The 15,785-nt window shown below is 44.2% G+C and overlaps 1 protein-coding gene across 1 annotated transcript in view; it reads left to right on the plus strand.

Annotated features, from left to right (window-relative positions):
• LOC311246405 (dynein regulatory complex subunit 7-like) overlaps window positions 1–15,785 on the plus strand; it is a gene marked incomplete at its 5' end in the record, with an annotated part of 86,599 nt that overhangs the window by 22,220 nt on the left and 48,594 nt on the right. Inside the window, one exon of the mRNA XM_084336562.1 lies at window positions 13,562–13,780. Within this exon, the coding sequence (XP_084192688.1) occupies window positions 13,562–13,780 (219 nt within the window). The remainder of the gene's footprint in view (window positions 1–13,561; window positions 13,781–15,785) is intronic.

Consider the following 15,785-nt stretch of genomic DNA (forward strand, 5'->3'; position numbering starts at 1 on the left):
TTTTAGTAATAACTAGAAAGTAATGGTATTTATTCAACAACAGGTGATTGTATAGATTTGTATTAGTATCATTAATCAATGAGTATGGGGCTTCAGCACTGCAGATATACCCTACTCCAATGATCCACACGGACATTATACGTTGCTGCACTCGCTACCCACTGGCTCTGCAGATATACCCTACTCAGTCTGTCTACAAGGCTCCGTTGAAGTAGCAGAGGATCTGTTGTGATTTTTGCACAATAAATATTCAACATTCTCTTTTGAGACTCCGCCTCAGACTCTTATCATTTGGCACTAAAAGCTAAACATTGTCGCCGATATGGCTGTCCGCAACATGTCATTAATTGTGTATGCGACGTGCAATTGTGCAATGACGACGTTACCGTTAGCTAGCATGAGCTACTGGTATATGGGAAGACCATAGAAGACTGTAACGTTACTGGTGACATTGTGATTTAACTTGGAATACTCCTTTGCCAACTTGCTGTACTTTGCTTGCAGGTCTGCAGCCATTATTGCTGGATTATATGAATAGCCCCAACTTTAGCCAAGGTAATGTTAAAGCTAGCTTTCGGTTAGCTGTTCAATGCTAATAACACCAGCCACCAAGCGAACCCATGAGCACCCCGTCAACACCGCTCTGTCGGGACGATGACATTTAAGAAAGTATCTGCTGTTAAAATGACAAATGGCATTGACACTTTAATCGATTAAGCACACGTTTGTTTTATAATGCTTACTCAACAGACCACAGTGTTGTTGATAAATTACGTCATATGGTATCGGAGCGCAGCATTAGAGGGTACTCGCCGATACCGATACCAGCATTTTAGCCAGTATCGGCGGCTTTTCCGATACTGGTATCGGTATCGGAACAACTCTAAATGTAATGTGAGCCGCCACGCTCGACTGGGGCTATTGAGGCAACAGAGGGGCTTGTCTCGCTTCGCCAGTTTCTGACAAAAATGCGTCAAATTGGTTACTAATGTGAAAGATCGGATCGGGAAAGATCGGTATCAGCAGATACTCAAAATCACATGATCAGGATCGGATCGGGAGCAAAAAAATGCGATCGGGACATCCCTAGTTTCATTCATTAAAAACATCCCTGCAGGATTCACATTTGCAATGCTCTGCGTTATTAAAATAACCACATAGTGTGTGTCGCGAGCGCCGTATCCGTATAACTATGATGTGCATTATTTAGGACAAAGTAAATATTATCAGCATTTTAGGTCTATTATTTTACATTTCAAAAGCCCCCTCTAGAAAAACGAAGCACAAAAACATTATTCAGAATGGTATAATGGGATCTAGACTGTGAGAATTATTTCAGGAAGGGAGCTGGCATTTCTTTGCGAGGGCGTGGCCATGCAGGTTATCCAGTTAACTGAACTAAACTGTGTTAACCCTGCCCTCGACCAGGTTCAAACTTTTCGATCTGTTGCCATAGTGATTTAGACAATCGCGCGTCGGGGAACCGACAGGTCTAGCTTAAGTCAAGTTATCCTGAAAATTATCCGGCTAACTCAGTTAGCCAGGTACGAGGAACAGGGCCCTGGCCAAGAATAGCAGCAACACAAAGTTTCAAAATAAACACAGAACACATCTACACACAGGTTGACATCTAGACAGGGTGTTGTGACGTCAGAGCCTTGGATTTGATTTGACAGCTTGACAATAATACTATACTGCTATAGGCTACTACTATACTACTATACCACTATACTATACTATACTGCTATATTACTATACCACTATACCACTATACTATACTACTATACTACTATACCACTATACTATGCTATTCTGCTATACTACTATACTACTATACCACTATACTATACTATAATATACTATACTATATTGCTATACTACTATACCACTATACTATACTACTATACTATATTGCTATACTACTATACCACTATACTATACTACTATACTATACTACTAGTACTATACCACTATACTATACTATAATATACTATATATACTATACTATACTATACTGCTATACTACTATACTACTATACCACTATATACTATACTATATACTATACTATACTGCTATACTACTATGCCACTATACTATACTACTATACTATACTATATACTATATACTATACTATATACTATACTGCTATACTACTAATCTACTATACTATACTATATACTATACTATACTATAATATACTATACTACTATACTATACTATATACTATACTATATACTATACTACTATACTATACTATATACTATACTACTATACTATACTACTACACTACACTATACTACTATACTATGAATGAATTAATCTTTATTTCGAACATGATTTAAAAACAAAGAATAAAAAAAGACAAACAACGAAAAATATACATATCACTGTTCGAAAAGGAGTAGGAAGAAGCCTAAGCTTATCATGCCCTACCCTTTCCGCCACTTCCAAGTGGGAACATTAATTAATACTTTCATTATATAATGGAGAATATCCACATTACCAATAATTAGGGATGTTCGATATTGGCTTTTTTACCGATACCGATATACCGATATTGTCCAACTCTTAATTTCCGATACCGATATCAACCGATATCACATTTTAATGCCGATATCAGCCGATAATATCGGTAGGCCGATAATATCGGACATCATTTCTATAGAAATGTAAAAAAATAAATAAAGAAAAAAAATATATATATATATATATATTTTTGAAAACCAATACCGATATTTTACGATATCACATTTGAATGCCGACATCGGCCGATAATATCGGTAGGCCGATAATATCGGACATCCCTACCAATAATTCTTCATTTTTTTTTTTTAAACTTACATTTTTATTTGCAGTTTTAGTTTTAGTTTACAAACATACATCAGACAATACATTAAAATAACAGAAATAATAAAGAAATATCCCCCCCCTCCCGCCATCCACCCTGAGAGATAGGGCTCCCCCATATCCCAGGACCTCTATACACAGAGCCGGGCCCCAGCGACATGGGTCCCTTGAATTTATTGGGCCTGGCCCAGTAGAGGAGAGTGCAGCGGGCTCCCCCCCACCGAGCCAAGTCCGTTACCTCTCATGTCACAAAGAACCCCACCCCCCGCACATCGACCCCACAACACACAAGACCCCACTCTCCGGGTCAAAGCGATGGTCTCCCCCCCCCCCCCGACACCCCCCCCCCTCCCTCTGAGCTAAGCCCATTGGGACTCTCCTATCTTCCTGGTCCGCTACGAGCGGAGCCGAGCCCCCAGCGACACGGGTTCCTTGAATTGTTTGGGCCCGGCTCAATAGAGGAGAGGATAGGGGACTCCCCCCCACCGAGCCAAGCCTGTTACCTCCCATGTCCCCAAGAACCCCACCCCACGCACACCGATCCCACAACACACAAGGCCCCCCTGGGCAAAGCTCATCCGATCTGACCCCCCCAATAGGCCTCCCCAAGAACCGGCCGCCTGTCTGTGCGCTCCGTCGAGACTGTGCTTACTTTTGCTAATATTTATAGTTTTAAGAGTTTTGTCTGTACCAACAGTAGGTGCATTTAATGTGTATGACCGTCAGTCACTTATAGACATCGGATTACGGGAAACTTACCGACTAGATTACTCCCTGGATCAACTTTCTGAACCGCAGCAATGGCCTGTTGAGATCCTGAGAACACCAGGACCAGGTCTTGACCCCAGGAACAAAGGAATCATCAGACGGCGTGGGAAGAGAGCTGGGATCCGTAACAGACTGAGAACCAGACGACACCGAACGCCACTACCCAGTATATTGCTAGCCAATGTACAATCGATTGACAATAAATTAGACGACATCCGAGCAAGGATTAAATTCCAGAGAGACGTTAGAGATTGTAATGTTCTCTGCTTCACTGAAACGTGGCTGTCGCCAGAAACCCCGGACCTCGCCATCCAACCGGCCGATCACTTCTTCATCCACCGCAAGGATAGAACAGCTGAATCCGGCAAACAGCGCGGAGGTGGGATCGCCTTCATGGTAAATAACAATTGGAGCGATCCAGCCAACGTGAAGGAATTATCGAACCACTGCTGCACCAACCTGGAATATATAACAATCAAGTGTCGTCCTTTCTTCCTTCCGAGAGAGTTAACGGCGATCATCCTTGTAGGAGTGTACATTCCACCGCAAGCCAGCGATAGTGTCGCGCTCTCCAGACTTCACGATGAGGTAAACAAACTCCAAGCCGCGAACGTTAACATGGCCATTGTGGTAGTGGGTGATTTCAATAGCGCCAATCTGAGAAAGGTTTTGCCTGACTTCTATCAGCATGTGACTTGTAACACCAGAGGCGGTAACATTTTAGATCACTGTTACTCGCAATTCAAGGGTGGCTACAAGGCTCATTCTGCTAGTGGCTTTGGTAAGTCTGATCACGCGGCCATTTTCCTTTCACCAAAGTACAAACAGAGAATCAAGAGCACTCCTGTAGTCTGGCGAGAGGTGCAGAAATGGGATGTGACGTCAGAGGAGACGCTCCAGGCTGCGTTTGAGTGCACAGACTGGAGCGTGTTCCGCGACACAGATAACATTAATGTCTACACGGAGACAGTGCTGGACTATGTTCGTACTTTGGTGGAAGAAACAATCCCCACTACCACAATTAGAGTTTACCCAAATCAAAAACCCTGGGTAGACAAATCCGTCCGTGAAGCTCTGAAAGCGCGCACCAAAGCATACAACGACGGCCTGGTGGCAGGCAACATGAATGACCACAAGGTGGCGCGATACAACGTAAGGAGGACAGTGACAGAGGCCAAACGGCGCTACAGAGATAAAATTGAACTCCAGTTTGAACAGGCTGACTCCAGAGCTATGTGGCAGGGGCTCAAAACGATGACAGACTACAAAGGCACCTCCCTCAAACTGAACAGTGACATCTCCTTAGCAAATGACCTCAATACCTTCTATGCGAGGTTTGATGCTGGTAATAACACCAGCCCACAAGCCACGGCAATGGGGGGGGGGGGGGGGTCTGCTGCTGATGGAGACTCAGTGTTCAGGGTAACAGAGCATGAGGTGAGGCGGACCTTTAAAAAAGTGAATATCAGGAAGGCAGCAGGACCGGACAGCATCCACGGCCGCGTCCTAAAAGTCTGTGCCGACCAACTGGCCCCGGTATTCACTGACATATTTAACCTGTCCTTAGAACAGGCTGTCATCCCCACCTGCCTGAAGAAGTCCACTATTATCCCTGTACCCAAAAAATCCAAGCCTGCTTGCCTCAACGACTACCGCCCTGTAGCTCTCACCTCCATAGCCATGAAGTGCTTTGAGAAGCTAGTAAAGGGCTACATCTGCTCCTCCCTCCCCATCAACATGGACCCCCTGCAATTTGCATACCGCCCCAACAGGTCCACGGAGGACGCCATAGCCCATGTGCTGCACACAGCAGCATCACACCTGGACAAGAGGAAGGGGAACTATGTGAGAATGCTATTCATCGACTACAGCTCGGCATTCAATACCATAGTCCCCTCCAAACTCATAGCCAAGCTCAGGGACCTGGGCTTGAACTATGACCTCTGCCAGTGGGTCTTGGACTTCCTGACGGGCAGACCCCAGGTGGTGAGAGCAGGCAACTGCACCTCCTCATCCATCACCCTCAACATAGGGGCCCCCCAGGGCTGTGTTCTGAGCCCCCTCCTCTACTCCCTGTACACACACGACTGTGTGGCTCAGCGGAGTAGCAACACAATCATCAAATTTGCCGACGACACAGTGGTGGTGGGCCTGATCTCTGCCAACGACGAGAGGGCCTACCTGGAAGAGGTCAAGGTCCTGGTGGGATGGTGCCAGGAAAACAGCCTCTCCCTGAACGTCAGCAAAACAAAGGAGATGATTGTGGACTTCAGGAGGTCGGGGGTCAAGGACTACAGCCCCCTCAGCATCGACGGGGCACCGGTTGAGAGAGTCAACAGCTTTAAGTACCTCGGAGCCTACATATCCGAGGACTTGACATGGACCACACACATTGACAGTGTTGTGAAGAAGGCACGACAACGCCTCTACTTCCTCAGGCGCCTAAGGAAGTTCCAAGTCAGTCAGAAGATCCTTAAGAACTTCTACTCATGTACAATGGAGAGCATCCTGACTGGCAACATCACCTCCTGGTTTGGGAATAGCACTGCACAAGACCGAAGCAGACTACAAAGAGTGACACGTTCAGCCGAACGCACAATCGGAGGGGGGCTCCCCACCCTCCAGAACATTTACAACAAGCGGTGCAGGGGGAAGGCTAAGAGAATTATTAAGGACTCGAGCCACCCGAACAACTGCCTCTTTGAACTGCTGCGGTCAGGCAAGCGATACCGGAGTCTCAAGGCGAGCACAGAAAGACTCAGAAGAAGCTTCTATCCCCAGGCCATCAGGCTGCTTAACGAACAATGAACACTACACAACAACAACCATCAAACGCACATAGCACACACATCCACACACACACACTCACTTTAAACAAACACACTGTAGCACCCACTCCCCACACTTTATAGCACACACTCACTTTAAACAAACACACTGTAGCACCCACTCCCCACACTTTATATTTATTGATGAAGGATTGCACTACAACTCGTACACCTTACTGTAAATTGTACCTAAATTGTACCTCATCCCATTTCTGTATTTCTGCTTTGCACTATATAATATTGTACATTAGTACACTGCATAGTATTGTATATTATATGGTAACTCAGTTACGTCTATTCTGCATCGAACATTGTACATATGTCTATACTGAACACTGTGACCTCATTTTCTACTTCTAATTTACATGCTATACTATGTTATTTGATACTATCTTGTCTAGCACAGTCTCTGGAGCGTAACAGTAAGAAGCATTTTGTATGAAAGTATTCTGTACTTCTGTATGACAACTATTAAAGAAACTTGAACTTGAAAACTTGTCCCAGGCCCACTAGTAGGACTCCCCCATATCCCAGGACCACTATACACGGAGCCGGGCACCTGCAACACGGGTCCCTTGAATTGATTGGGCCAGGCCCAGTAGGGCTCCCCCCACCGAGCCCAGCCTGTTACATCCCATGTCACAGATAACCCCCCCCCCCCCCGCACATCGACCCCACAACACACAAGACCCCACCACCGACCCCGCGACATGCAAGGCCCCCCTCTCCCGGGTCGATCCGCCAATACTATGCCCCCCCCCCCCCCCCCCGACACATTTATGAAAAAATTTAACTGACAACACATTAAGAAAAAATTAAATGAAGATAAAATAAGTCTTATGATTAGCACTCTTTCCCCCGTTGGCGATTTGAAGGGGAATCAGCTCTCCCACTGGAGAAGCCCCCCCCCCCCTAGAGACGGAGATACCCCCCAAAGGAGATTCTCCTAGCCTCTCTTCATGTCCAACATTTTTAATTCTTGTCCTTCTCAATTGTCCATGTGCACATTTAAAGCAACTGCTATTATAACATAACTCAGAAAAATAACAAATTTAAAGAGGACTAAAGACAATTGGCACTTCCCAGGTAATTATTTTTAACCCTGTTTAACCCCCGTTGGCGGGCTGGAGGGGTAAGGCTCTCCTGGAGAGGGCCCCTCCTATAACGACGGAGATTCCCCAATGGGGATTCTCCAATGTCCCTATAATTGTCCAACATTTCCTTTGAATTTTTATCTTTCATATGATAGTACAGTTCCAGAGCTCCCGGTCAGGTCTCCGAATGTTTTTCCCCATGTTCCCCGTCGTCTTAGTTGTGCGTCATGTGTGTTAGTGTCTACAGTTTAGTCTAGTACGTGTTATTTATATTATATGTCCCGAATCAAGTCCCAATTTTCCCAACTAATGTGTTTACCTTTTCTGTATTCCCAGTGGTCTGTGTGTTATCTGCAGTGTGTCTCGAATCATAACATTCATTCACTATCAAATAATATGTATATGTGGTATTGAATCTTGGTCAGTGTGTGTGACCTCAGTGCTTGAGTCCTGTTTGGTGTGTGAGATCTCGTTATTTGAATCCTGGCTGGTCTGGTTGATCGCGGCGCTCGGCTCCCGGTTGGTGTGTGTGGCCTCAATGCTCGCATCCTGGCCGGCCTGGGCGACCTCCGTGCTTGCATCCCGGACGGTCCGGCCGACCCCGGCGTCCGAGTCCTGGTTGGTACGGTTGTATCCAGCGTCTCTTTGTCCTTCTTTTGGGGGTTGTTGGTTTTATTTCTTTTGAATTAGCCTCCATGCTTCTCTGAATATTCTGTATTGCATCAAGTCCAGTTTGCGTGTTGGTTTGCACGTTAGCATCGTTAGCATTCTGTATTGCTTCTAGCCTGATCCGGATGCTAGCTTGCATATTGATCGTGTTAGCTTCCATGTTAGCTTGTAGCTCTGTCTCCAGCCAGACCTCGCTGTGGTCTAACGTTATACTTGCTGCGTCATCTCTTCGTGTTGTACATTTCCCTTTGTTGTATTTTCTTTGTCGGGGGTCACTCTTCTCTCACTTCTCCTCGAGTTTTGTGCACTGGGTCTTGTCATCTTTCTTTTATCTTCGAGTTGTTACTTTTTATCGTGTTTTATAACTTTTTATTACCTTTCTTGAATTTTGGACCGGGAGCTCTGTTCTGCAGCTGCTCACCCCGAGTTCTTTGTTTAATTGGCTCAATTCTTCATTCTTAACATTTAAAACAACATATAATAAATAAATAATATCAGTATCCACAATGTACTGTAGTACAAAAGAAAAAGAAAACAACAGCTTAGAATCCAAAAGATTGACAATAGTCACCTCCCCTTTCTTCCTTTTGGTAATTTGAAAATATCATTCCTTTATAAAAGAAAATTAAATAGAGCAATATTTCTGCTTTCTTTCATTATATCTTCAATCTAGCCCATTCCACACAGTTACTCCATAGGATGATATGCACCTGCTCCTGAGATTGGTGCGAGCATAACGCTTATCAAAGTTGCAGTTACCTCTCAAATGATATGCCTTATCCCTCTCTATAAAACATTTTTTAATGTTACCTGTGAGTTCTTGAGTCTTTGCTCAATACATTATCTGTGCCAGTTTAAATTTGAATAAGTCCATTAGCTCTAAGACATTTTTCTTTAAGAACAAGTTATTTGTATGATCCCGAAATCCGACCTTGTGTACAATTCTCTTCTTTAAAGTGCTTGTATGCATTCCCCCATATCTCCACACAGTAACTCAAATATGGTAAGACAACAATACAAAGTATACAACATCCTCTGTTCCAGAATATGTTTTGCACAATACTGCAATACTCCTTGCTTCTTTGGTTCTAACATATCTTACATGAGATTTCCAACAGAATTGACTGTCATTACTCCAAAAAATGTGATCTCATATACTTGTTCAATATTGACATTTTCAAGTTTCAAGTTTCTTTATTAGTTGTCATACAGAAGTACAGAATACTTTTATACAAAATGCTTCTTTCTGTTACGCTCCAGAGACTGTGCTAGACAAAAATAGATAAGTATAAAATAAGTATAGCAAGTATAAAATAGAGGTCAAGTATGTAGACACAAGTGTTCAGAATGTACATATATACAATGTTCAATGCAGAGTAGAAGTAACTGAGTTACCATACAATATACTATACAATATAATAATATACAATATACTATACAGTGGCTGGAGTCTTTGATAATTCTCTTAGCCTTACCCATGCACTGCTTGTTGTAAATGTACTGGAGAGTGGGAAGCCCCCCTCCAATTGTGCGTTCGGCTGACTGGGCCACTCTCTGTAGTCTGCTACGGTCTTGTGCGCTGCTATTCCCAAACCAGGAGGTGATATTGCCAGTCAGGATTGCCAGTCTATTGTACATGAGTAGAAGTTATTTTTATTTTTATTTTTAACTTTGACCAGTCACCTGGTTCTTTTTAGCGTTTATCGCTTTTTCTTCGCATTCGTACTTGGTCAAGTTCGACCGACAGAAGCAGGCTGAAAGGGTTCAGATGGGGGAAAGACACTCTGGGAAAGGCACGGCTGCCGTCCGGGATTCGAACGCGCTCAGCCCCAGATCCGCGCGAGCGCGGTTGTCCACGGCGCTGAAATAGCACTCGCGGTACGTGGTGAGCTACTGGAGCTCCCCTTGAGTAGAAGTTCTTAAGGATCTTCTGACTGACTTGGAACTTCCTTAGGCGCCTGAGGAAGTAGAGGCGTTGCCGTGCCTTCTTCACAACACTGTCAATGTGTGTGGTCCATGTCAAGTCCTCGGATATGTGGACTCCGAGGTACTTAAAACTGTTCACTCTCTCAACCGGTGCCCCGTCGATGCTGAGGGGGCTGTAATCCCCGACCTCCTAAAGTGCACAATCATCTCCTTTGTTTAGCTGACGTTCAGGGAGAGGCTGTTCTCTTGACACCATCCCGCTAGATGTGTCAAACTCATGGCCCGTGGGCCAAATGTGGCCCGCCACGTCATTTGATGTGGCCCCCCAAGAGCTCTGGATTTTTTTTTTTTTTTTTTTTTATTTTTTTTAAACATTAATCTTGGGTTAAAAAATAGCTGCGTTAAAATAATTGTGGGTTAATGCGTTAATAAAGCTTTAACTTTGACAGCCTTAGTTATTACACATTCTTACACATACATGTATGTTGAACATCTGAGGTATTGATGAAGTAACAAAGGAAAAAAGCCAAAAGCACTTACTCCTCAGACATTCTTTGACAATTTTACAGCCCAAAATACAAAAAAGATCCAGGCGGAATAGGTAACAAAGGGTTGAAGAAATATTGTCTGAATTGTCAGATGCAAACTGGCTGTGTGACATAACCGAGCATCTCGCTCAATTGAATAAGAAGCTGTAGGGACGCAAACAAGTCCCACCCAAAACTTGACCAATATAGTTGTGAACTGAGACAACCCTTATTTTGTTATTTTTGAGTACAGTTACAGTTGTGTGTTCATGCAGACACATAATACCGATTTCATTATGAATAGAAAATGGTGGACCCTGATGTAAACAAGTCGAAAGTCTTTCTCTGGTCTGCATCCCCTTAACAATTGTGTGTATTGAGCTGTACGGTACTGTACCCATTCTGTAATCTGTTAATTAAAGTTAATTAAACTATCTTCCATTAGTTGGATGTATGGCCTCTGCAAGGTTGTGTGCAGCCATTTGTTTTTGTAACATCTGCTACATCTGTCCCACGTGTTCTTTGCAGCTCAGTTGTTAGTTCTGCCCCTCTTGACTGTGACAAAAAGGTTTTGAACAAACTTAATGTCATAGCTTGTATTTGATGATCTTCTTCTTTGTTATTTACTTGCATGGTTTGATCATTGATTAATGGAGTAATATGGGGTTCTGATAAACAAAAATTATTTGTTAAAATAACATAAGCTAACATATATTTTTACATCTATGCAAATGCATATGCAATATGTATAACTTGAATAAATAATAAATACAGAAACAACATGTTTAACAATATGTTAATGAGTAGCTACATTTATTTTACATTACATTAACATTTATACGGTCTTTGGCCCTTTGAGGGCAACCATAATGCTGATGTGGCCCTCTGTGAAAATGAGTTTGACACCCCTGCGCTAGAACCTTGACCTCCTCCAGGTAGGCCCTCTTGTCGTTTGCAGAGATCAGGCCCACCACTACTGTGTCGTCAGCAAATTTGATGATTGTTTTGTTGTTCCGCTGTGCCACACAGTCATGTGTGTACAGGGAGTAGAGGAGGGGACTCAGAACACAGCCCTGGGGGGCCCCTATGTTGAGGGTGATGGATGAGGAGGTGCAGTTGCCTGCTCTCACCACTTGGTGTCTGCCCGTCAGGAAGTCCAAGACCCACTGGCAGAGGTCATAGTTCAAGCCCAGGTCCCTGAGCTTGGCTATGAGTTTGGAGGGGACTATGGTATTGAATGCTGAGCTGTAGTCGATGAACAGCATTCTCACATAGTTCCCCTGCCTCTTGTCCAGGTGTGATGCTGCTGTGTGCAGCACATGGGCTATGGCGTCCTCCGTGGACCTGTTGGGGCGGTATGCAAATTGCAGGGGGTCCAGGTTGATGGGGAGGGAGGAGCAGATTTACTAGCTTCTCAAAGCACTTCATGGCTATGGAGGTGAGAGCTACAGGGCGGTAGTCGTTGAGGCAAGCAGGCTTGGATTTTTTGGGTACAGGGATAATAGTGGACTTCTTCAGACAGGTGGGGATGACAGCCTGTTCCAAGGACAGGTTAAATATGTCAGTGAATACTGGGGCCAGTTGGTCGGCACAGACTTTTAGGACGCGGCCGGGGATACCGTCCGGTCCTGCTGCCTTCCTGATATTCACTTTCTTAAAGGTCCTCCTCACCTCATGTTCTGTTACCCTGAACACTGAGTCTCCATCAGCAGTGTCCCCCCCCCTCCATTGCAGTGGTTTGTAGGCTGGTGTTGTTATTCCCAGCCTCAAACCTCGCATAGAAGGTATTGAGATCATTTGCTAAGGAGATGTCACTGTTCAGCTTGAGGGAGGTGCCTTTGTAATCTGTCATCGTTCTGAGGCCCTGCCACATAGCTCTAGAGTCAGCCTGTTCATATTGAAGTTAAATTTGATCCCTGTAGCGCTTCTTTGCTTCTATTACTGCTCTCCTGATGTTGTATCTCGCCACCTTGTGGTCATTCATGTTGCCTGCCACAAGCCCAGCGTTGTATGCTGAGGTGCGCGCTTTCAGAGCCTCATGGACGGATTTGTCTACCCAGGGCTTTTGGTTTGGGTAAACTCTAATTGTGGTAGTGGGGATTGTTTCTTCCACCAAAGTACAAACAAAGTCCAGCACTGTCTCCGTGTAGTCATTAATGTTATCTGTGTTATCGCGGAACACCCTCCAGTCTGTACATTCAAGTGCAGCTTGGAGCGTTTCCTCTGATTCTACAGACCATCGCTGCACATCTTGCGAGACTACCGGCGCGCGCTTGAGACTTTGTTTATATTTCGGTGAAAGAAAGATGGCGTCAGGATCCGACTTGCCGAATCCACTGGCAGCCTGAGACTTGTATCCACACTTAAATTGCTTAACAATGGTCTAAAATCTTACCGCCTCTGGTATTACAAGTCACATGCTGGTAGAAGTTTGGCAATACTCTTCTCAGGTTGGCGCTATTGAAATCACCCACAACCACAATAGCAGCGTCAACGTTAGCTGCTTGGATTTTCTATTTTCACTTGCACATGTGTACCTATTTTGCGCTTTCCAAAGACCACCAGTCTTGTATACTATACTGTAATTATACTATACTATTATAATATACAACTATACTAATATTTCTATTTCACTGCTTGGTTCTATTTGTATTATATGTCCTTCCCTGTCACCTCCCCCACCTTTATGGTTGGCTTCCTGTTTTTGGAACTGGTTTCAAAATGAGTGAAATACCCCAGATTAAATAAACTCTGAGTCCCTGAAATTTCGTTGTATACATGTGTGCAATGACAATTAAAAGTCTATTCTATTCTATTCTCATCCCCACCCTCCTTCCTTCCTTCCATCCCCACCCTCCTCATCCCCACCCTCCTCCCTCTCATCCCCACCCTCCTTCCCAGGAGCACGAGCGGCTTCCTCCAGACCCGCTGCTGGGTGAGAGGGTCCACAGCTGGGTGCTGGTGCTGGCCGGGAGCAGGGAAGTCCCAGAGAACTTTTTCATTGACCCACTGAGTGGGAAGAGCTATTCCACCTCCGATGGCAACTTTCTGGCCATCGAGAGCATCTGGAACCAGGACAACCTCTGGGTCAACATGCAGGACTGTCGATACGGAATCAGCGTGAGTAGAGGAATGTATTGTTACAATAATCCTAGTCTGGGTTGGACTGTAGACTGTATTGTTACTATAATCCTAGTCTGGTGTTGGACTGTTGAATGTATTGTTACTATAATCCTAGTCTGGTGTTGGACTGTAGAATGTATTGTTACTATAATCCTAGTCTGGTGTTGGACTGTAGAATGTATTGTTACTATAATCCTAGTCTGGTGTTGGACTGTAGAATGTATTGTTACTATAATCCTAGTCTGGTGTTGGACTGTAGACTGTATTGTTACTATAATCCTAGTCTGGTGTTGGACTGTATACTGTATTGTTACTATAATCCTAGTGTAGTGTTGGACTGTAGACTGTATTGTTACTATAATCCTAGTGTAATGTTGGACTCTAGACTGTATTGTTACTATAATCCTATTCTGGTGTTGGACTGTAGACTGTATTGTTACTATAATCCTAGTCTGGTGTTGGACTGTAGACTGTATTGTTACTGTTGTGAAGGATCAGATTAAACCGAATATATATATGTATTTATGGATATATATTTAATAGTATTTGTATATCGTTTGATATCCCTTGTATATTCCTTGTACATATACACTGAATATCCCTTTAGTCTACTAACAGCCCATAATAGTTTCATTCTCTTATTGGACAAGAACCTGGCGCCAGCAGCCAAGCCCCTTGGTTCAAGTTCAATCGTGCCGACGAACATGTCGTTACAAGCCCGGTTCCGCGTAGGAATACGTCTGGCGAAATACGAATGGTACTATTTGTTCACAGCGCATATATATATGGCGCAAGTAAAGTAGAACTTTCTTTTAGTCCATTAGTCCTTTACCCTCCAACCTAGTAACAGACGTGAAGCCTCACCCACGACCCACGTGTGGTGCAGTATGGCCTACTTGGCCTCAGAATAGGCATTGAGACATCGTGTGGATTAATAGTTGAATTGTCATAGTTTGGCACTATACCGTCGAGTGGGACGTATTTCTATTAAGTTAATAATAGTCTATTATGTATGGTGCATCGTTCGGTTCGAGTTATAAAGTGAGCAGTACCCCCATCGTTCCTGGCGTTATCTAGAGTCTTAACCAGGCTGGGCAGACCACGTGTGGTGCTTTCATCCGAGGAGTTCTGGGCCAGGACGAGTAAACCTGCACATTGGATTACTTTACCCGGACGACGGCGAGCCCTACACGGCTTGGATTATCTACTTGCTTTGGGTGCTTTGATTATGCCATGGATAACAGCCAACACTGCTGAGTGTTGGAACTACCCCCCCGAGAGGAGTCCAGGTGAGACGGCGCTATACCCCGAGTGAGGTCGCCTCACGTCTCTTCGTTGTGGACCGGCAGCTACCGTCTACAAGAGGGCCCAGCTGTATTCATCTGTGGACCGAGGTTCTGTGGGCACCGTGTTCAGCACTCTGAATTCTCCCAAGAAATCGTCGGCCAGATGGGATATCGCCAGCGGCTCTCCTAACCCCCCCCCTACTGACTTACAACCAGCGGGAACCCCCCTTTAGTGTATCCAGCTATAAGCTATAAGTACCATCGCTATAGTTCCCTAAAGAACCAGGTTGCATACTTGCCCCCTGCGTAACCAGAGATTGGACATTCAATGTTGATTTGCCTACGAATACTCATTTGCCTTACAAGTGCATTCAAATCATAAATGTCATTAAGTGAACGTTGTATATACCCTTTGCTATATAAAATATTCGATTTATACATTTGTGTGGACTTCGTTTCATCAGGTGGGAAAGTGTTCATCATATCTATATCATGTACTGTGTGGCCAGTAGTTAAAGTACATAAACGGTAGTGGTTTAATGATACCATACTTATCAATACAGTCAGGGAATTGTACCCCTCAGTTACAGTTACTATAATCCTAGTCTGGTGTTGGACTGTAGACTGTATTGTTACTATAATCCTAGTCTGGTGTTGGACTCTAGACTGTATTGTTACTATAATCCTAGTCTGGTGTTGGACTGTAGACTGTATTG

Source organism: Notolepis coatsorum (genome assembly GCF_963971535.1).
Source record: "Notolepis coatsorum genome assembly, chromosome: 19".
Taxonomy (NCBI): domain Eukaryota; kingdom Metazoa; phylum Chordata; class Actinopteri; order Aulopiformes; family Paralepididae; genus Notolepis; species Notolepis coatsorum.